Source organism: Scyliorhinus torazame, chromosome 21, assembly GCF_047496885.1.
Source record: "Scyliorhinus torazame isolate Kashiwa2021f chromosome 21, sScyTor2.1, whole genome shotgun sequence".
Classification (NCBI taxonomy): domain Eukaryota; kingdom Metazoa; phylum Chordata; class Chondrichthyes; order Carcharhiniformes; family Scyliorhinidae; genus Scyliorhinus; species Scyliorhinus torazame.
Genome location: NC_092727.1, coordinates 127,043,166 through 127,065,707, shown reverse-complemented (window position 1 = coordinate 127,065,707; position 22,542 = coordinate 127,043,166). Strand labels below are relative to the sequence as shown.

At 45.3% G+C, this 22,542-nt stretch overlaps 1 protein-coding gene across 1 annotated transcript in view; it reads right to left on the bottom strand.

The window, feature by feature from the left end:
- The window catches only part of kpnb1 (karyopherin (importin) beta 1), a 64,003-nt gene that overhangs the window by 6,421 nt on the left and 35,040 nt on the right, over nt 1–22,542 (bottom strand). The window contains exons 11-18 of the mRNA XM_072487505.1: nt 19,613–19,804; nt 12,315–12,445; nt 11,784–11,931; nt 7,870–7,941; nt 7,297–7,441; nt 2,435–2,517; nt 542–649; nt 135–278 (exon numbers count right to left, since the gene is read on the bottom strand). Of these exons, the coding sequence (XP_072343606.1) occupies nt 135–278; nt 542–649; nt 2,435–2,517; nt 7,297–7,441; nt 7,870–7,941; nt 11,784–11,931; nt 12,315–12,445; nt 19,613–19,804 (1,023 nt within the window). The remainder of the gene's footprint in view (nt 1–134; nt 279–541; nt 650–2,434; nt 2,518–7,296; nt 7,442–7,869; nt 7,942–11,783; nt 11,932–12,314; nt 12,446–19,612; nt 19,805–22,542) is intronic.

Below are 22,542 nucleotides of genomic sequence, written 5' to 3'. Positions count from 1 at the left end.
AAAATAAAGTTCTAAATTAGTTTAACAAAATGTTACCAAGTTAATGGTTGGAAGAAATTCACTTTTGTTTGTTACACCGAAAGACAAGGGTCAAAATGTGAAGCAGAGGGGCTTAACGCTTATGCTGTACTTACTTTGTCTACTTGAGCTTGTGAAGCCTGCTGAAGGGTATCCAGGACAATATCTAGATACTTCTTAAACTCTCCTGCAATAGCAAGGGCAATATCCCCAAACACAGATAGAATCTGTGGCTTAACAGACCGATGGACATTTTCATTCTGGAAAGAGACACATTTTGTCTAAGTTGCAAATGGAAATAATTAAAACATTCTAACACTTTTTATAATACCCAGAATTTAGAAAATGCACTACATTAGTGTACATCAGGAAAAACTTCAATCTATAAAGCAAATTGTCTCTGGATTAATACTTTTTCAGAAATTTAAACTTTACAATCAAGTTGAAATGCTGTAAATGCAGACAGGAAGCTCTCTAGGTTTTAAATCACAAAATTAAGCTTGGTGTCAAGAGACAAACTCACCCCCAGATTCTCCAGCAAGAGTTGCATCATTTCGTCACAGAAAGGTAGCATATTAGATTGCAGTGCTCTGCACAGGTCACCAACTAGGCCTACTGCCGCAAGACAAACCTTCAAAAAAGATTTAGAACAGGTCATTGGCAGACAAGATTTTAATCCATAACAAGAGTCTCAGTAAATATCTTTTACAGTGCACAACTGAAGCTAATCTTCACTGGGCTACAGATGGTTGTACTGATCTGTGATAGTGCAAGCAAGGAATTTCACCCCTGCCAATTTCCTCTATAAAATATTAGCACCAATACCAAAATTCCAAATCAGTCAGGTGGCATCAATCTATTCTCCATTCAGAACATCTGCACAGTCCCCATGCATTTCACCCCTACAGAATTAATGTGTGGTTGAAATGCATGCTCATTACATAACACCAGCTCATAAAATTACACAAGCATAGTTTCACCCAGACAATAGTTAAGTGAGCAGCAATTACTGGGGAATTGACTGGGTTTGTGTCCAGGAAGAGAGATGCAGGTTTTCCACATGCTGATCTTTTAGAGGAATCTGAAGCCTATGTTGCCACAACTTAATTGATACATTATTGAAAATGTTCTTGGAAGTACTGCAGGTTGCTAGGGTCTCTGGTTAGTTACACTAAGTTAGCCATAACCATAAGAACCTAACAGCATATGAATCAAATAATCAATATGCATTTATATAATGCCTTTAACGTAGTAAAAACAATTTTTGATGGGCCAGGTTGAGCTTCAAAATAAGCAATTGAATGGCAGAGAGTGTTGTACAGCACAGAAATGACCCTTCGACCCATCGAGCCTGCATCAACATAATTACCCCATATCTTACATTAATCCCGCTTACCAGCACTTGTCCCATATCCTTGAATGTGATGGCGTTTCAAGTGCTCATCCAACTGCTTGTAAGGTTTCCAGCCTCCACAACTTCCCAAGCAGTGTATTCCAGATTCTCACCACCCTCGAGCGAAAATATATTTTCTCAAATCCCTTCAGAATCTCCTGCCTCTCACCCAAAATCTATGCCCCCTTTTGATTGACCCCCTCAACCAAGGGGAACAGCAGCATCCTATTTATCCAAACCCCTCAATCTTATACACCTCAATCATAATCGCCCACCTCAGTCTTCTCTGCCCTAAAGAAAACTATCCAAGCCTATTCAGTCTCTCACTATAGCTCAAATGCTCCATTCCAGGCAATATCCTGGTGAATTCCTCTGTACCTGCTCCAATGCAATTACCTCCTTCCGATAGTGGTGACCAGAATTGCACAGTACTCCAGTTGTGGCCTAAACAATGTTATGTACAGCACAAACATAACCTCCCAGCTCTTATATATTCTATGCCATGACTGATAAAAGGCAGCATTTAATAAGTATTTAGATCAGCACTTGAAATGCACTGCTTACAAGGCTGTGATGGAAAATGGGATTAGGATAGGCAGAGACACGTTGGGCCAAAGGGCCTCTTTCTGTTCTGTAAAATCTATATGACTCAGCGCAGTTATTGTAATGTTGGAAATATAGATATAGCTCTTGGGGCGAAGAGGATCAAAGGATATGGGAGTGGGAGGTGGGATTAGGCTACTGAGTGGGATGGTCAGCCATGATTATAATGAATGGTGGATCAGGCTCAAACGGCCGAATGGCCTCCGCCTGCTCCTATTTTCTTTGTTTCTAAACTGCATCTCAAAACTAATTCACATCCTGTGAGGCATTGCAAAGATGCAAAATATGCAAGTTTATTTAACAAGTAAAATTAAGTAAAGACAACTAGAGTGATTTCTCTTGGGGTGGGCTCAAGGGTTGTTGAGTAAAGGGAGATACACAAAGTAGAGGGAACAAGCATACACGACAGGCGATTTTTACCTGATATTCTGCATAATTCTTCAGTCCAATCCCTAGATACGGTTTGAAGGCATCCATGTACTTCAAAAACTCTGCGCCTAGTACTGCAGGAAAATAAATAGACTTAGTTTGAACGTGGGGCAAAGGGGAGCAAAATAGTTGCAGACAAAAAAATTAATCTGCAAATTTATTGCTGTAATAGACTAATTTGCCAAATTTTTACATTAAGTACTTTCACTTTAGAGAATTAACAGTTCAATTTGTAATAGGTCATTCTGAAAAAGATCTGAAAATTAACATCGCAATTAATTTTTTCAGTTAAAAAAGGTCTGTTTCATCTGGCTAATCTAGAAATATTGTTATTCGCCTCCTTTTACACATTTACAACAACAAATACAATGGCAACCCCCTAGCTGACAATCCCCTCATCCCACCCACCCTCAAACAGCTCCCAACATTTTGAATACAAATCACCAATAAAAGAATCATCAATAACCACACATTCCAACCTCCCCCCCACAATGTTCTATGTCATCCAATTGGACTACCACCCGACTCAAGAGTATTTCCCTGGGGCCATCGGGAGCGGCGCGGTTGCCTCTAACCCATTGGGAGTCTCTCTCCCCCCCCCCCCCCCCCCCCCTCAGCATTCACCGCCCAGTAATAATACACCCAACCCCCCTGACTGCCATCCTCTCTGCAACTACCTTCCTAACCCTGGCCACCCACCACTCCTCCCAAATAAACAAAGTAATCATCTTTTCTACTTCCTTAAAACATGCCATTGATTAAAAAGATCAGCAGGCACTGAAAAATGAACCAAAACCGCTACAATACATTCCCCTTAACTGCCTGCAACCAACCTGCCAGCGACAGAGGAAGACTTGCCTAATCCGCTTTCACCCTCCCAACCAAACTAGTGATGTTATATCTACGGAGCTCCCCCCAATTATGTGCCACCTGCACCCCCAGGTATCTAAAGTGGGTTACTGCCCTACGAAACGGCAGCTCCCCCACCCGGGACGACACAAAATATTCATTTTTGTCCAAATTTAGTTTATACCCGCGAAAGACCCAAACACTCGAAGCAGCTCCAATATACCACTCATCGACACACTTGGTTCCGACACATACAAAAGCAAGTCGTCTGTGTACAAAGATATCCTATGCTCCACCCCACCTCCCAAGATAGAGAATCTGGTGAACTGGTGCGACGACAATAATCTCCCTCAATGTCAACATAACGAAGGAGATGGTCATCGACTTCAGGAAGCGTAGTGGAGAACATGCCCCTGTCTACATCAATGGGAACAAAGTAGAAAGGGTGGAGAGCTTCAAGTTTAGGTGTTATGGGCCAGGTTTTAGAGAACCCCAAAGCGTATCATGGAGTTACCCACAACTTTTAATAGATTGTGGTATGGGGAGCACACGGCCCACTCTACAGGTGTGATACAGTAGAAATGGAAAGTATTTTTTTAAAGCAAAACAATGTTTATTCTATGAACTAAAGTTAACCTTTTTAAAAACATAGTGAACATCTTGGCAACCATCAATTCAAATACAACCCCCAAAGAATACAACAAGAAGTAATGATTAAGCTGTCCTTTTAATCCATAAGACTTTAAAAACCTTCAAAACAGAAAGACACAAGGCTTAACTTCACTACTGAGAACATTTATAATTCTGAATTCACCTAATGATCAAGAGATAGTCTTTTGATGGCAGAGAGAACAGCAGTACAGCTGCTTGGTCTGGCTTCAGCTCCAACACTGAAAATGAAACTAAAACACACCCCACAGCCTGCTCAAAAACGAAAGTAAAAAGCTGACAGACAGCCCAGCTCCACCCACACCCTGATATCACAGCAGTAGTAAACACTCATTTCTTGAAGGTACTCTCACTACAGATATTTATATACACACCCATTTCTTAAAGGTACTCTCACATGACACTGTCCAGATCACCAACAACCTGTCCTGGTCCCCCCATGCCGACACTATGGTTAAGAAAGCCCACCAACGTCTACTTTCTCAGAAAACTAAGGAAATTTGGCATGTCATCTACGACTCACCAATTTCTACAGATGCACCACAGAAAGCATTCTTTCTGGTTGTATCACAGCTTGGAATGGATCCTGCTCTGCACAAGACTGCAGGAAACTACAAAAGGTCGTGAATGTAGCCCAGTCCATCACACAAACCAGCCTCCCATCCACCGACTCGTCTACAATTCCCGCTGCCTCGGAAAGGCAGCCGGCATAATTAAGGACCCCACGCACCCCGGACATACTCTCTTCCACCTTCTTCCATCAGGAAAAAGATACCAAAGTTTGAGGTCACGTACCAAAGCTGCCTCCCTCAAGAACAGCTTCTTCTCGGCTGCCATCAGACTTTTGAATGGACCTATCTCGTATTAAGTTGATTTTTTCTCTACACTTTGCTATAACTGTAACATTATATTCTGCAGCCTCTCCTTCCTTCCCTGTGTACGGTATGCATTGTTTGTACAGCATGCAAGAAACAATACTTTACACTGTATACTAATACATGTGACAATAATAAATCAAAAAGCACTATCCCCTTCCACAACCCCGAACTCAACACGATGGCCAAAGACTCGATCGCAAGCGCAAACAACAGGGTGGGAAGAGGGGGGGGGGCAGAGGACACCCCCTGCCTAGTACGTCGATGTAGAGCAAAATATTCAGAATTCATATTATTTGTGCGGACATTTGTCCATGGCTCCCTGTAAAGTAATTTTATCCAATCCAAAAATCGCGGCCAATCCCAAACCGCTCCAAAACCACCATCAAATACCTCCACTCTTACCTGGTCAAACGCCTTCTCGGTGCCCAGTGCCACTACTACCTCTGTCTCCCTCCTCTCCGCCGGTGCCATAACTACATTCTGAACCCTCCTAATGTTTGAAAAAAGCTGCCTCCCTCTTACAAGGCACTCCTCCAGCCTACCCGTTAACACCTTCGCCAGCATCTTTGCATCGACATTCAAGAGTGATATGGGCCTATACGACCCCCACACGGTTGGATCCTTATCCTTCTTGAGCAACTAGGAAATCAATGCCTGCCTCAAAGTCTGTGGCAACACCCCCTTCCCTATCGCCTCCTCAAACATCCCCACCATCATCGGCGCCAGTTTATCCCTAAATTTCTTATAGTACTCCACCGTAAAGCCATCCGGCCCTGCTACGTGACTGCATCCTCCCAATCGCATCCTTTATCTCCTGCTTCCCTATCACCCCCTCCAATGTAGTCCTATCCTGCTGCTCCAACCATGGATATTCCAAACCATCCAGGAATTCCCACATTCCCTGATCCTCCAATACAACCTCTCTGAACTCCTCAAAAACCCTATTAATGCCATCCGGGGCTATCTGGCTAATTTATATCCATGAAAAGACAAGTGTTGAATAATACTCAATTTTCAATACATACATAATTTAAGAATCATAATATGGACCTATTTACAATTCCTAGGATATAAAATTAATTCAGCATTTTTCAATTTAGTGAAAATGATCCAATTCTCAAAGTTTTAGCACAAAGGCTCTATTTCTGCAACTATAATACCAAAACTGGTCTATTTCAAACACCATGAAACAAAATAAAATTGAATTGAGCCTACTGTACTAGTAAACAGTTTGAATTTGCAAGTTGGCTGAACAAAATAAATAATTTGGCTGGTTAGCAATTTGGGAACTCAAATTTTCCTCTCCACAGGAACAATTGCATTCAAGTTCCTGGTAGTTTTAGCACCAATTCCTGGGTTGGTGCAAAAAACAGATGGAATGGTAGAACTAGAGTACAACTGGTCTTTCTCATTCCAAAATCAACCCAAGCAATCTAAATAAGCACTAAATCTGGTTGTAAATAATTCAATGGAAAAAAGGCATTGCTGTCACCAAAAGAACAAAGGAGATAAAAACATTATCTTAGTAAAAGTAATCATTTCTCTACCCCAGAGTGCAGTGGATGCGGGGACAGTGAGTACATTTGAGGAGTTAAGACAGATTTCTAATTGGTAACAGATTGAAGGGCTATGGAGAACATGCAGGACGGTGGAGTTGAGGCCAGGATGGGATCAGCCATGATCACATTGAAGGTGTATAGGCTTGGGAGGCTAAATTGCCTACTCCTGCTCCTAGGGCAGCATGGTAGCATTGTGGATAGCACAATTGGTTCACAGCTCCAGGGTCCCAGGTTCGATTCCGGCTTGGGTCACTGGCTGTGCGAAGTCTGCACGTCCTCCCCGTGTGTGCGTGGGTTTCCTCCGGTTTCCTCCCACAGTCCAAAGATGTGCAGGTTAGGTGGATTGGCCGTGATAAATTGCCCTTAGTGTTGAGTGGGGTTGCTGGGTTGTGGGGATAGGATAGAGGTGTTGACCTTGGATAGGGTGCTCTTTCCAGGAGCCGGTGCAGACTCGATGAGCCGAATGGCCTCCTTCTGCACTGTAAATTCTATGAAAAATTCATTTTCCCAGTGCGTTGGACATTGCAATCCCCATGCCTGCAGTCACTGAAATACTTGGTATCCATCATTGTTGTAAAGGCCACCAGCGGACAACCACCACAAGGGCGAATGTTCCTCTGAGGACTCGAGTCACGGAGGACCCTATTGAACACCCACATTGTGGCGAGCCACCTGTTTTTCTCCAGGTTGATATTATCCTGCAAGGCCGGTCTTGGTGTGTGATGTGCCGGCAAAGGGAACGTTAAGGGCTGGAGAATGCACAGCTGCCTAGGTAACAGATAAGGAATATATCACCCATGATAGAATGGCGGAGCAGACTCAATGAGCCGAATGGCCTAATTCTGCTCCTATATCTTATGAACTCTTCCATTTCACTCCTCTAAATGATGAGACATACCTTCAACTAGAGTGCTGACAGCCATGAGGGCATCTTCCTGCACACCACCAGAGCCCGCAGTGCTCTGGAACATTCTTAGCAGTGATGCCATCACCACATCCGAAATCTGCAGTGCATCCTGGTGCTGGACCTTCCGCAGTACATTCTAAGGACCAAACAAAAAAAAAAGTTAATTTAAAGTAGTAAATATATTAATTAATTTTTAAAACAAAAATAGATCCTTCAGATTCATTCATAATCACCATCATCTTTCTGTGTGGTGCATGAACTTGTCATCACCAGACAATCTGTTAGAAGCAAAGAAAGAAATGCAGTACACAAACTCAAGCTAATTCAAAATAATTGCCTCGTAATTCGCCCAAATACCGGTAACATTGTAGCGAGAAATTCTAGTTTTTAAACGTGCATTTCAACTGCTTTGAGGGCCACCTTCAGAGGCCAAGATGGTATTTTGATGAAAAACACGCTACCTGATAACAGTCAATCGAGAACCTCAAAAAGTCAAATAAAATAAAAAATATCAAACCCAAATAATATCACCAGGACATATATGGGAGCAAAAAATCTAGTTACCTGTAAGGTAGCACACAGCAGAGACTGAAGATCATTGTATTGAATTCTGTCCGAAGTACTTTGAATATGAGACTATATGGAATAAAACATAAAAATTAGTCTGAAATTTTAAACTTTTTAAAATATCTGTTAGCATACACTAAGGTCCATGGACCTTAGTGTATCACAATGTTCAGGTGCATCATGACTGCAAAGGCCAGATGGTCTTTCAACTTGACCACAGAAAGGTCGTCAAAACCAGTGTTGAAAGTTAATCTTCTTTAATACATAAAAGTAATAAAGTTCAAAATACTGCATGGACTCAAAAATGGGAGCAAGCTAAACATCAAAATAACAAAACTGAATTAGATTGACAGTTAAATATCAATTTACACAGGTAACAACTAATGACGTCAGAGCACTTACTGATGACATCAGCAATGGATTAAAATATGACGCACAATAATAAAACTGTGTAACACTTCTTTCTTTCTCTCTCTCTCTCTCTCTCTCTTCCCCCCCCCCCCCCCCCCTCTGAAATTTTAATTCCCATTAAAGGCAGAAATAGAATGAAACTTATGCCTTAATTATAACACAAGTCTTTCAGGAGCATTGAGACTACGCTGATTTTTGCAGCACCACCTGTCAACTCTGGTGATGCTGGACTTGGTTCAACTGACTTGTGGGTGCAGGAGTAGATTGAGTATCTGTGCCCTCTCCTTAAGTAAAGTCCACTGAAGTCCTGGAACAACAGGAACCACTTCTTGTTGAATTTCCACAGCCGCATTTCCTTCTATTGGGTTATCTGAAACATTTGCTGTCTCCAAGTTATGGTGTAGATAAATATGATCTTGTTGCCTGCGAACAACCCTCCATTGTTCAATTTCATTACCAAAGATAGCTCCAGCTAGCCAGTCCTGATTACTGCCGAAATTCATGATATAAACACAATCATTCGGGTTAAAGTGTCTCGCCTTAGCATGATAATCATATCTCTCTTGCTTTTCTAGTCTCCTTCCAACTTATGCTTTCACATCCTTCAATCCTTTCTTCAATGTCTGAGCAACTCACTCTGGCAAACCAATTGAAAAGGCACAGTACACACATGGCGTATTCCATTCCTTTTCATAAACTCATGGATCAACTCGCTCGTAAATGTTGTATTATCAGAAACGGGAAAATCCGGTGACCCACGAGTTACAAAGACTTGGCATAACTTCGCTATAGTGCTGGAGATGTAACGTTGCTCATAATGTACATGAACTAACCACTTAAAATGTGCATCCACGATGGCTAAAAGCGTATGACCCATGAAGGCCCTGCAAAATCCACATGAATTCTCGAAGAACGATTAGGCCACTCCTAAGGATGTAACGGTGCTAGTGGTGCATTTTCTGGTTAGATTGACATGCAGAATAGGACCTGGTCCATATTAGGCCACCAAACATCCGACACGCCTAGATTCTTCATTTGGGAGCCTCATGAATTTTATCCATTACTTGCAAACGATCAGGGGTGGAAGAACCAACCACTTTCGACCTCCAGTATGCAACCATCCTGCTCACACCATCTTCTTTGAAAGATGGCCATACTTGCATCAGAAATCTTTAGCTTGTGAAAGAATAGGATCTCTTTGTCCACTGCTTAATTTATTTAGCACTCACTGGGGATTGGGCAAGTGTCTCGAGTAATAGTCTTCGGAGGACAGTACCTGGGTTTGTAAATCTGATAAAGGGAGATGACTTTGGGCGGCATGTGGCACACACTATTCTGCACTGATGCGTTGACAATGCAAGCATCCAGCACTGAACTCTTGTTGAGGCCATAGGAGGAATAAATTTTAATTCACTGAAAAGGCTCATCAACCGCTTGTGGTTGGTCATATGGTGAACGCCAACCACAGGATGCACTGATGGAATCTTTTTACCGCAAAAACAATAGCTGAACTTTTGTCCAACTGTGAATACTCCCTTTCAGCATTTGACAGTGTGGTTGTTGCAAAACTAATCTCTTTTTCTGACCTGTCCTCCATTACCTGAGAAAGTAACCCCCCAGCCCTCCCCCACCATAGGGAGAGGCTTCGCCTGACACAATAAGTTCAGCAGATTGATTTTAGCAGCACTTTCACATCTTTGAAAACGTTCCTCTGTGCAGATTCCCACTTCCATTTTGTTTCTTTGTGCAGAAGTAGGTAGAGGAGCCAACACTGTAGATGAGTCTGGCAAAAACTTTCCATACTTTAATCAAACCTACAAACGATCTGACCTCGGCCACGTTCCTGGGATGCGGAGCTTCAACCTTTCCCACCACAGGGGATAAGCCGTGTGAACCAGGTTGGTGAAGTGCTCCTCCTCAGTCTTATCAGAAATTCAAATGTTATTCAAGTAGACTGCAATGCAAAGAATGCCTTGTAACATGGTGTACATCGTCCTTTGGAAGATCACCAGACTGGTTTTACCTACCAGCACATCTTTCAGGACTAGTGGGAGGAAACCCACGCATACATGGGGAGAATGTGCAGACTCCGCACAGACAGTGACCCAGCCGGGAATCGAACCTGGGACCCTGGCGTTGTGAAGCCACAGTGTTAACCACTGTGCTACCGCACTGCCCCTGCATTAGGGACCGATGGGGCATTGTGTGCGTCAAGCCGGATGCCATTGGTAGGGTGTTAAATGGGAACTTCACATCGGTCTTGGAGGAGGAGGATGTAGATGCAGAATTCAGACAGAGGGACAGTGAGGTTCTTGAACAGTTTGACATGAGGAATGAGGTGGTACTGGAGATTTTGGCAGACTTAAAAGTCTGCTCCCTTTACTTAGTGCCCCCAGGTCCAGATGAGTTGTACCCCAGGCTGCTATGGGAGATGAGGGAGGAAATTAGAGGGGCTGTGACGCAAATTTTTAATTCCTCTCTGGCCACAGGGGAGGCACCAGAGGACAGCTAACGTGGTTCAACTTTTCAAGAACAGTGGTAGATAGAAACCAGGGAATTACAGACCAGTTGAATCTCTCATCAGTAATAGGGAAACTATTGGAGAAAATTCTGAATTGCGGAATCAATCTCTGCATGGAGGCGCAAGGTTTGATCAAGGACAGTCAGCATGGCTTTGTCAGAGGGATGTCAAGCCTAACAAAATCATTGGTTTTTTTCAGAAGGTGACCAGGTGTGTAGATAAGGGTAGGGCAGTTTATATAGATTTCAACAAAGCCTTTGACAAAGTCCCACATGGGAGATTGATCATGGGGTGTTTGTCCACAGATCCCTAAAGGCAGGACAGGTGAATGGGGTGATTTAAGGCAAACGGGGCACTTGCCTTTATTAGTCGCTCTCTGCATTGGTTACAAGAGTAGGGAGGTTATGTTGTACCTGTATAGGACTTTAGTTAGGCCACAGCTGGATTACATAGTTCTATTTTGACTATATGAAGGATGTGATTGCTCTAGAGGGTCCATGAATAAAAATTGCTGCTGGTCTGGAGTCCCTTAAAGAGACAGTAGTGAACCAGATATAGGGGTTTACGGCAATCACTTTATATTCCAGATGTTTTGAAAAAGAGACCCATGGAGGGTGGGGCAGTCCCGTGGAGAGATACCCTGGGAGGTTTGGTCTGGCTCTCTGCAACAGCTAACCCAATAAATATTGGGTTAACTTTTTCTGGGTAAGGTATTGGTGTAACCCAGTAGAAACCTTGCATTTAAGTTTCATTTTTGGATAGTTCCCAGTGCAGGGCAATTTTGCACATCTGGGCAAATGCTGTGCCAACTTTACCTGCCAGTTACCTGGGGTTCCCCCAGCAACTCTTTGGAGCACTTCTCCCAATCAAACACTGGGGGTTTGGAAATTACAGCCAAATATTTTTGAACCAGTATGCCCATTTAAAATAAAATGACTAAAATTTTAAGTTTGTTAAACTACATGTATAATCCACCTACCTCCATTTGTAATACTTGCTGTAGCCTTTCCATGATAACCAGAGTTGTTTTCTGTACTGCTGGGTAGCAGTCTTTGGCACTGTTCTTGACTATCTCCATCAGTGCCTCATATGCAGCACTCCTCAAGTTATTCTGGTGCCCATCAGGCCTAAAGGGAACCATTTTACTTAGTAATCAAATTTACATTACCTGAATTTTTAGACACAGCATTAATACATTACAGCATTCACATCCAAAACATCTGCCAGAATAACCTAGTTGAACCTCCAACAATGCAGATCGTTACTTCAGTGTCAAACCAAGCCACTGCCAAGTACCACGTTTAAGCAGCTAAATTTAATTAAGAATGAGATGCAAACATTGATGGCAAATGATCCAATGCATTTTATGCTGCAGTAAAAAAAAAAGTCTAAATGTGCACGATCAAAATCAGCCACAAGCAGCAATGTAAAAATTTAAACTTAACAGCAGACTGCCTACATCAGCAAGAATGAACATACATGAAGGAAGGGCACAAAGTATTTCTCCTACCGGTCAGTAGTTTCTAATAGTTTCTGAACTATCAATTCAAATGATGACGACAGACAATATGTTGCAGGTTCTTCCTGATCATCTGCCACATCTGCCGCTTCATAAGCAGCTTCTGCTAAACTGGAGAATGCCTGTGAAAATGGCAAGACTACATTTTAAAGATGAATTAAGACTGAAGATCTAATGGCAGCAATTGTCAGGTTTTGGTTAATTTGCTAACAGAATGAAGAATTATAGGCACAGAGAGATACTAATGTTCCAGTTCAGTCAATGTTTCTCACCGGGCCATGAAATCCCACCTTCACACTACCGTCCCACCTCTTGCCAAGTACTGGCCCATACTTGGACAATTCATGGGCATTAGCTGTTCTCGGATACCTTGCTCAAGTGACGATGCCCTATTGATAACCTTGGACTGAGTTCAGGCACCCCTTTGTGATCACAGAACAGAATCAGATCTTGGCATCAACCATTCACATCTCAAGTTATTTTTCCCAGAAGAAACCTGGACTACAAACAACGAAAATACAACTCAATGGATGTTTCAGGTCTCGGAACATTGTGGAACCCAGGACCCTCTTGACATTTATGAATTAGTTTCACACTACGTATTGCATCACTTGTCTGTCAGCAGACATCCTTATAATATCAGGGTTAGATTGATCTTTCTGGCAGGAAATGAGGTTACAAAGATAGTTTCTTTTAAACCAAACATACATGCAAGAATCAAGCCATATTTCTCCTTCTCAAAAGTCTAAGAGCTATGAATCATAAAAAGTCAGATATCTTGTGAATTGTTTTAATAATCTTCAATAGTTTTAAAAAATATATATATTTTATTCAAATTTTTTTCTCCCGGCCAAACAAAACAGTACAAATTTTTTCCCCTTTTACAACAACAAAACAATATAAATAATAGTGACCGTTTTTAACGAATAAATAAATAATATATAAACTAAATGGCAGCTGCCATAAACAAAATATTAACTCTCCCAAATAATAAAGTCAAACAAGCCAATATACATTTCCAAGTAAAAATATCCATACAAAAACACCCCCGAGGACCCACCCGAGCCCCCCCCCCCTTTCCACCACCTTCGAAAGTACATTTGCCACCCCCACCCAGAACCCATGCAGTGCCGAGCATGACCAAAACATGTGGGTGTGGTTTGCTGGGCTTCTCGTGCATCTCCCGCACCTATCCTCTACTGAGCCTTGCTCCGGTCATATGTGCCCTGTGAAAGACCTTGAATTGTATCAGGCTAAGCCTCGCACATGAGGACGAAGAGTTTACCCTGCGTAGGGCATCTGCCCACAGCCCCTCTTCGATCTCTTCCCCCAGCTCTTCTTCCCATTTTCCCTTCAGCTCATCCACCATGATCTCCCCCTCGTCTCTCATTTCCCTGTATATATCTGACACCCTACCATCCCCCACCCATGTCCCCGAAATCACTATCCTGAATCTCCTGCGTCGGGAGCTGCGGAAATTCCCTCACCCATTGCCTCACAAAAGCCCTCAATTGCATATACCGAAATGCATTCCCCTGGGGCAACCCGTATTTTTCCGTCAGCGCTCCCAGACTCGCAAACGTCCCGTCTAGGAACAGATCCCTTAGTTACACAATCCCTGCTCTCTGCCATGTTCTAAATCCCCCATCTATTCTCCCCGGGACAAACCTATGATTATTCCTTATCGAGGACCGCACCGAGGCACCCGTCATTCCCTTATGCCGTCTCCATTGCCCCCAAATTTTCAGCGTTGCCACCACCACTGGACTTGTGGTGTATTTCTTCGGGGTGAACGGCAACGGCGCCAATGCTTGTAGGCTGGTTCCTTTACAGGACGCCATTGCCAGTCACTTCCACACCGCTCCCTCCCCTTCTCCCATTCACTTACACACCATTGAGATATTGGCGGCCCAGTAATAATCATTTAAGCTCGGCAGTGCTAGCCCCCCCCCCCCCCTATCCATGCTACGCTGCAAAAAAAAAAAAAAAAAAAAAAAAAACTCCCACTCTCGGGGTCTTCCCAGCCCACACAAAGCTCATAGCACTCTTCTCAATTTTTTTGAAAAAAGCCCTTGTAACCATCACCGGGAGGCACTGGAACACAAAAAGAAATCTCGGGAGGACTACCATTTTGACCGTCTGCACCCTGCCCACCAGTGACAGGGACACCATGTCCCATCTCTTAAAATCCTTCTCCATCTGTTCCACCAATCGTGTTAAATTAAGCCTATGTAGGGTTCCCCAGTTCCTGGCTATCTGGATCCCTAAGTACCGGAAATCTCGTTACCCTCCTCAGCGGTAAATCATCTATTCCCCTGCTCTGCTCTGCTCCCCCGGATGCACCACAAACAACTCACTCTTCCCCATATTCAATTTGTACCCCGAAAATTCCTCAAACTCCCTGAGTTGCCACATTATCTCCGGCATCCACTCCACTGGGTCCGCAACATACAGCAATAGATCATCTGCATACAATGATACCCGGTGTTCTTCTCCTCCCGTGAGTACTCCCCGCCACTTCCTAGAGCCCCTCAGTGCTATGGCCAGCAGCTCAATTGCCAATGCAAACAGTAACGGAGACAGGGGACACCTCTGTCTTGTCCCTCTATAAATACGGAAGTAGTCGGACCTCTGCCTGTTCGTGATCACACTTGCCACCGGGGCCCTATATAGCAGCTGTACCCATCCAATAAACCCCTCTCCAAATCCAAATCTCTTCAACACTTCCCATAGGTAGTCCCACTCCACTCTGTCAAATGCTTTCTCAGCGTCCATCGCCACCACTAGCTCCGCCTCCCCCTTCGGCGGGGGCATCATCATCACCCCTAGCACGCTCCATATATTCATGTTCAGCTGTCTCCCCTTAACAAACCCAGTTTGATCCTCGTGGACCACCCCCGGGACACAATCCTCTATCCTTGTCGCCATCACCTTGGCCAGGAGCTTAGCATCCACGTTCAGGCGGGAAATAGGCCTGTAAGTCCCGCACTGCAGCGGATCTTTTTCCTTCTTTAAGAGTAACGATATCGTCGCCTCCGACATAGTCGGGGCAACTTCCCCCTTTCCCTGGCCTCATTAAAGGTTCTCATCAAAAGCGGGGCCAGTAGGTCCATGTATTTCCTATAAAATTCCACCGGGAACCCATCCGGTCCTGGGGCCTTCCCCGCCTGCATGCTCCCAATCCCCTTTACCACCTCCTCCACCTCAATCCGTGCTCCCAGTCCCGCCCTCTCCTGCTCCTCCACCTTCGGGAATTCCAGCCGATCTAGGAAATGCATTATTCCCTCCTTCCCTTCCGGGGGCTGAGCCTTATACAGCCTCTTGTAGAATGCCTTAAAACACCCCGTTCACCCTCTCCGCTCCCCGTTCCATCTCACCTTCCTCATCCCTCACCCCACCCATCTCCCTCGCCGCTCCCCTCTTCCTCAGTTGTTGGGCCAGTAACCGGCTCGCCTTCTCTCCATACTCATACTGTACTCCCTGTGCCCTCCTCCACTGTGCTTCTGCCTTGCCCGTGGTCAGCAGGTCAAACTCCATATGTAGCCTTTGTCTTTCCCTGTACAGTCCCTCCTCCGGAGTCTCTGCATATTGCCCGTCTACCCTCAGATGTTCTCTCAACAGTCGCTCCCTTTCTTCCCTTTATGGGCCCTTATGGATATCAGTTCCCCTCTGACCACCGCCTTCAGCGCCTCCCAGACCACTCCCACCTGGACCTCTCCGTTATCATTAAGCTCCAGGTACCTTTTGATACACCCCCTCACCCTTAGACTTACCCCCTCATCCGCCAACAACCCCATATCCAATCTCCAGAGTGGGTGCTGCTCCTTTTCCTCTCCTACATCCAAATCTACCCAAAGTGGAGCGTGGTCCGAAATGGCTATGGCCATGTACTCCGTCCCAGTCACCTTCGGAATCATGTGCCCTTCCCAGGACAAAAAAGTCTACCCGTGAATACACCTTGTGAACATGGGAGAAAAATGAAAACTCCTTACTCCTAGGCCTAATAAATCTCCAGGGGTCTACTCCTCCCATCAGCTCCATGAAGTCCTTAAGCACCTTGGCCGCTGCCGGCCTCCTCCCGGTCTTAGACCTAGACTGGTCCAGCCCTGGATCAAGCACCGTATTGAAGTCTCTCCCCATTACCAGCTTTCCCACCTCCAGGTCCGGGATACGCCCCAGCATATGCTTCATGAAGTTTACATCATCCCAGTACGGGGCGTATACGTTCACCAGAACCACCGCCTCCCCTTGCAATCTGCCACTCACCATCACATATCTACCCCCACTGTCCGCCACTATGGTCTTTGCCTCAAACAGTACCCTTTTCCCCACTAAAATAGCCACCCCCCTATTCTTCGCATCTAAGCCCGAATGGAACACCTGCCCCACCCATCCTTTACGTAGTCTAACCTGATCTGCCAGTTTCAGGTGCGTCTCCTGCAACATGACCACATCTGCCTTTAAGTTCTTTAGGTGTGCGAGTACCCGTGCCCTTTTAATCGGCCCATTCAGCCCTCTCACGTTCCACGTGATCAACCGGGTTGGGGGCCTCTTTACCCCTACCCCCCCCCCCCCCCCCAAATGTCAACTAGCCATCCCCTTTTCTAACCCAGCTCCTCACCCGGTTCCCACGTACCAGTATATCCTACCAACGGTGCTCTCCTGTCCCGACCACCCCGCCCCATAACAGCTCCCCCTTCCCCTTAGCAGCAGCAACCCAGTTACACCCCCCCCCCCCCCCAGATCCCTTTCTAGCGTAGTTGCACCCCCCATGTTGCTCCCAGAAGTCAGCAAACTCTGGCTGACCTCAGCTTCCCCCGTTTGTCCTCGGCCCCTCATTGTGCGAGGCCCCCTCCTTCCTGCATCCCCGTTCCCGCCACAATTACCATAGCGCGGGAGCAAAGCCCGCGTTTCCCACTCGGCCCCGCCCCTGATGGCGCAGTTCCCTTCTCCTTCCCCTTTCCTTCCCACTGGCGCCCACAGTTCCCCATACTCCACCCAACGAGGGGAACAGAGAAGTTACAAAATTGAAAAAATTCTCGCCCCCCCCCTTCCCCTTCCTCGTCCCACATAAATCACCCCACCACTTTATTACAGAAGCTTTTTCTCTCGCCAGACTATTCCAGCTTCTCGTCCACAATGAATGTCCACGCCTCCTCTGCCGTCTCAAAGTAGTGGTGCTTCCCTTGGTGTGTGACCCACAGTCTCGCCGGCTGCAACATTCCAAATTTAACCTTTTTGTGGAGCACCGCCTTGGCCCGGTTGAAACTTGCCCTCCTTCTCGCCACCTCCGCACTCCAATCCTGGTACACGCGGATCACCGCATTCTCCCATCTGCAGCTCCGAGTTTTCTTCGCCCATCTTAGAACCATCTCTCCGTCATTGTAGCGGTGAAACCTCACCACTATGGCTCGAGGTATTTCTCCTGCCTTAGGTCTTCGCGCCAGAACTCGATAAGCTCCCTCCACCTCCAAAGGGCCCGTCGGGGTCTCCGATCCCATTAGCGAGTGAAGCATCGTGCTCACATATGCCCCGACGTCCGCCCCCTCTGTGCCTTCGGGAAGACCCAAGACTCTTAAATTCTTCCTCCTCGAGTTATTCTCCAGGGCTTCCAACCTCTCCACACACCTTTTGTGCTGTGCCTCGTGCGTCTCTGTCCTTACCACCAGGCCCTGTATTTCATCCTCATTCTCCGCAGCCTTTGCCTTCACGACTCGAAGCTCCAACTCCTGGGTCCTCTGCACCCCCTTTAGCCCTTCAATCGCCTGTAGCATCGGGGCCAACACCTCCTTCTTCAGCTCTTCCACACAGCGCCGCAGGAACTCTTGTTGCTCCGGGCCCCATACCAAACAGCCACCTTCCAACGACATCTTGCTGTGAGCTTCCCTTCCTTGCCGCTGCTCCAGTGGATCCACTGCAATCCGGCCGCTATCCTCTCCTTTATCCATATTTATCCGTGGGGATTCCCTCCTATTTCACCGCACAATGATTTTGGCCGTTAAAAATTGCCGTTGGGGCTCCTAATAAGAGCCCAAAAGTCCGTTTCAACGGGAGGTGCCGAAACGTGCGACTTAGCTGGTCATCGCCGCACCCGGAAGCTCAATAATCTTCAATAGTTAGCGTTTAAATTTACAGCTAAAGCTGACAGCTACACAACTCCCAGCTGAAAGTGCTCCACATTAGTAAAATAACTTGGATTAAACCTTTACATAAAACGTACACTTAGTATCACTTCCTACCGAATGCCCAAATCTGTGTAAATATTGAAATACTATATTGTTATACCATTAACTTATTTATGAACTCAAAATGGACATAATTATCTGAAGTAAAAGGGAGCTTGACATTCACATTTTGTACATTTGTTAAATCAAAGTACTGTACACACCCCTGTCAGCATCAACGGGGCCGAGGTGGAGATGGTTAGCAGTTTCAAAGTCCTAGGGGTGCACATCTCCAAAAATCTGTCCTGGTCCACCCACGTCGACGCTACCACCAAGAAAGCACAACAGCGCCTATACTTCCTCAGGAAACTAAGGAAATTCGGCATGTCCACATTGACTCTTACCAACTTTTACAGATGCACCATAGAAAGCATCCTATCAGGCTGCATCACAGCCTGGTATGGCAACTGCTCGGCCCAGGACCGCAAGAAACTTCAGAGAATGGTGAACACCGCCCAGTCCAACACACGAACCTGCCTCCCATCCACTGACTCCATCTACACCTCCCGCTGCCTGGGGAAAGCGGACAGTATAATCAAAGATCCCTCCCACCCGGCTTACTCACTCTTCCAACTTCTTCCATCGGGCAGGAGATACAGAAGTCTGAGAACACGCACAAACAGACTCAAAAACAGCTTCTTCCCCACTGTCACAACACTCCTAAATGACCCTCTTATGGACTGACTTCATTAACACTACACCCCATATGCTTCATCCGATGCCAGTGCTTATGTAGTTACATTGTACATGTTGTGTTGCCCTATTATGTATTTTCTTTTATTCCCTTTTCTTTCCATGTACTTAATGATCTGTTGAGCTGCTCACAGAAAAATACTATTCACTGTACCTCGGTACACGTGACAATAAACAAATCTAATCGAATCTAATCACCCTGTATAATCAACAAAGGCACCAAGTAAATGGCTCAAGGTCATTACCAAATCATTCAAGACTCTGCTAATATCTTGCAAACTCATCACTCGCTTGAGGTTTCCAATCTTAGCAATATTGATTAGGATCAAACAGAGGTTAAATAAATAATTTCCATCTCTCTCAATAACTTACCCAACAAACATTAGAAGCCACTCGAGGTTCAGCTCCCAGACCTTCAATCAGACATTGCAGTAGAGGAGTCAAGTACATATCATTGATGGCAGCCTCAGGAAGCAACTCACAAATTCGTCCCACTGTCCAGGCTGTAGTATCCCGAACCACAACACTCGGATCTTTCATTAGCTCGATCAGTGTGGGCATCGCCTACAATTAGAAATTTATTTACAAACAGTGACAACTATCAAGGGCATTTAGACTGGCTAACAGCCATAAATGTTAACACAACATTAACCTTAGAAGAAATTACTGAAGTCTTAAAGTAATTTATGTTGTGAACATGTGTGACTATTTTGTCATTTTTGGAGATATGCTTGCAAGTGTATGAAGAACAGACAAAACCATTTTAGCACCACACTGGAAAGTCACTTTAGTCTCAAAAATGACTCTGCCCAATCAAACAATTCTCTGGGCAATTTACAAGGCAGGTCCTCACATAAACATCAGCAATCCATGTTACACGGAAAGCTCCACATTATTCACCTTTTAAGCCAGGGTTTTCAAACTCGGGGTTGCAACCCGCTGAGATTAATTCTCCCTGCAACAGTAGACATAGTTTGTATGGTCTCAGATGAGAAGTTAGCTGGAAAGCTGAAATGCACCCCACATAGTAATAATATAGTGGCTCGCCGAATTAGAAATAGTGCTGAGAATTTAGAAGCCCAGCTTATTTCTCGTTTAAAGTCATCACAGGAGTTCTCAAAACAACTGGAAGAAAGTACAGATGTTTCAGATTGTGCAATCTTGCTAGTCTGTTTGGCACAATGAATTTGAAGATTTGCTGTGCTGCCTGACATTACCAACCAACACGACTGGCGCAGAGATTTATGAAGCATTGAATAGTTACATGGTTGGAAAGTGCGAGCTCAACTGGGTTCATTGCAGAGGAATCACCAAGTGATGAGATAGCGAACATGACTAGGAAAAACAGCAGAGTTATATTCTGGGGCTGGTTTAGCACAAACTGGGCTAAATCGCTGGCTTTTAAAGCAGACCAAGGCAGGCCAGCAGCACGGTTCAATTCCCGTACCAGCCTCCCCGAACAGGTGCCGGAATGTGGCGACTAGAGGCTTTTCACAGTAACTTCATTTGAAGCCTACGTGTGACAATAAGCGATTTTCATTCATTTCATTTTCATTAAGGATCAAGGAGGCAGCCGGTCAGGACATTGTTTGGAATCATTGTTTAGTTCACCGTGAGCCATTGGCACCGAATCCATCCATCCGATCTGGAAGTGGTATTGAAAGGAATTCGTGAAACGCAGCTCATTCAATACCAGGCTTTTGAGGTTCTGTGTTCCGATATGTGGGCCAAGCACACACATGGGCAGCACGGTAGCATTGTGGATAGCACAATTGCTTCACAGATCCAGGGTCCCAGGTTCGATTCCGGCTTGGGTCACTGTCTGTGCGGAGTCTGCACATACTCCCTATGTGTGCGTGGGTTTTCTCCAGGTGCTCCGGTTTCCTCCCACAGTCCAAAGATGTGCAGGTTAGGTGGATTGGCCATGATAAATTGCCCTTACTGTCCAAAAGTGCCCTTAGTGTTGGGTGGGGTTACTGGGTTATGGGGATCGGGTGGAGGTGTTGACCTTGGGTAGGGTGCTCTTTCCAAAAAAGCTGGTGCAGACTCGATGGGCCGAATGGCTCCTTCTAAACAGGGGGAGGCAGTGGCGTAGTGATATTGTCACTGGACTAGTAAACCAGAGACCCAGGGTAATGCTCTGGGGACGTAGGTTCAAATCCTGCCACAGCAGATGGTGAAATTTGAATTCAATAAAAATCTGGAATTAAAAATGAATGAAATGAAAATCGCTTATTGTCACAAGTAGGCTTCAAATGAAGTCACTGTGAAAAGCCCCTAGTCGCCACATTCTCAGTTCTGGTCACCGCATTATAGGAAGGACGTGGAGGCTTTGGAGCGGGTGCAGAGGAGATTTACCAGGATGTTGCCTGGTATGGAGGGAAAATCTTATGAGGAAAGGCTGATGGACTTGAGGTTGTTTTCGTTGGAGAGAAGAAGGTTAAGAGGAGACTTAATAGAGGCATACAAAATGATTAGGGGGTTGGATAGGGTGGACAGTGAGCCTTCTCCCGCGGATGGAAATGGCTGGCACGAGGGGACATAACTTTAAACTGAGGGGTAATAGATATAGGACAGAGGTCAGAGGTAGGTTCTTTACGCAAAGAGTAGTGAGGCCATGGAATGCCCTACCTGCTACAGTAGTGAACTCGCCAACATTGAGGGCATTTAAAAGTTTATTGGATAAACATATGGATGATAATGGTATAGTGTAGGTTAGATGGCTTTTGTTTCGGTGCAACATCGTGGGCCGAAGGACCTGTACTGCGCTGTATTGTTCTATGTTCTATTTGTTGTTACACACAGAAATGCGTTGGCGGTCAAGGGGTCGGGTGCTTGTCAGAGTTCACAAACTGAGGTATCAAATCCACTCTTTTCTCCTTGAGAAATTGCTCAGGCTGATTTGTTTGCTGATGAAACTTGGATGCTAACTATGTCATACCTACGACATAGGTAGGAAAGGGGACAAGGATGTCAGGCAGGCTTTCAGGGAGCTAGGATGGAAGCTCAGAACTAGAACAAACAGAGTTGTTATCTCTGGGTTGTTGCCCGTGCCACGTGATAGTGAGATGAGGAATAGGGAGAGAGAGCATTTAAACACGTGGCTACAGGGATGGTGCAGGCGGGAGGGTTTCAGATTTTTGGATAACTGGGGCTCTTTCTGGGGAAGGTGGGACCTCTACAGACAGGATGGTCTACATCTGAACCTGAGGGGCACAAATATCCTGGGGGGGGAGATTTGTTAGTGCTCTTTGGGGGGGTTTAAACTAATGCAGCAGGGGCATGGGAACCTGGATTGTAGT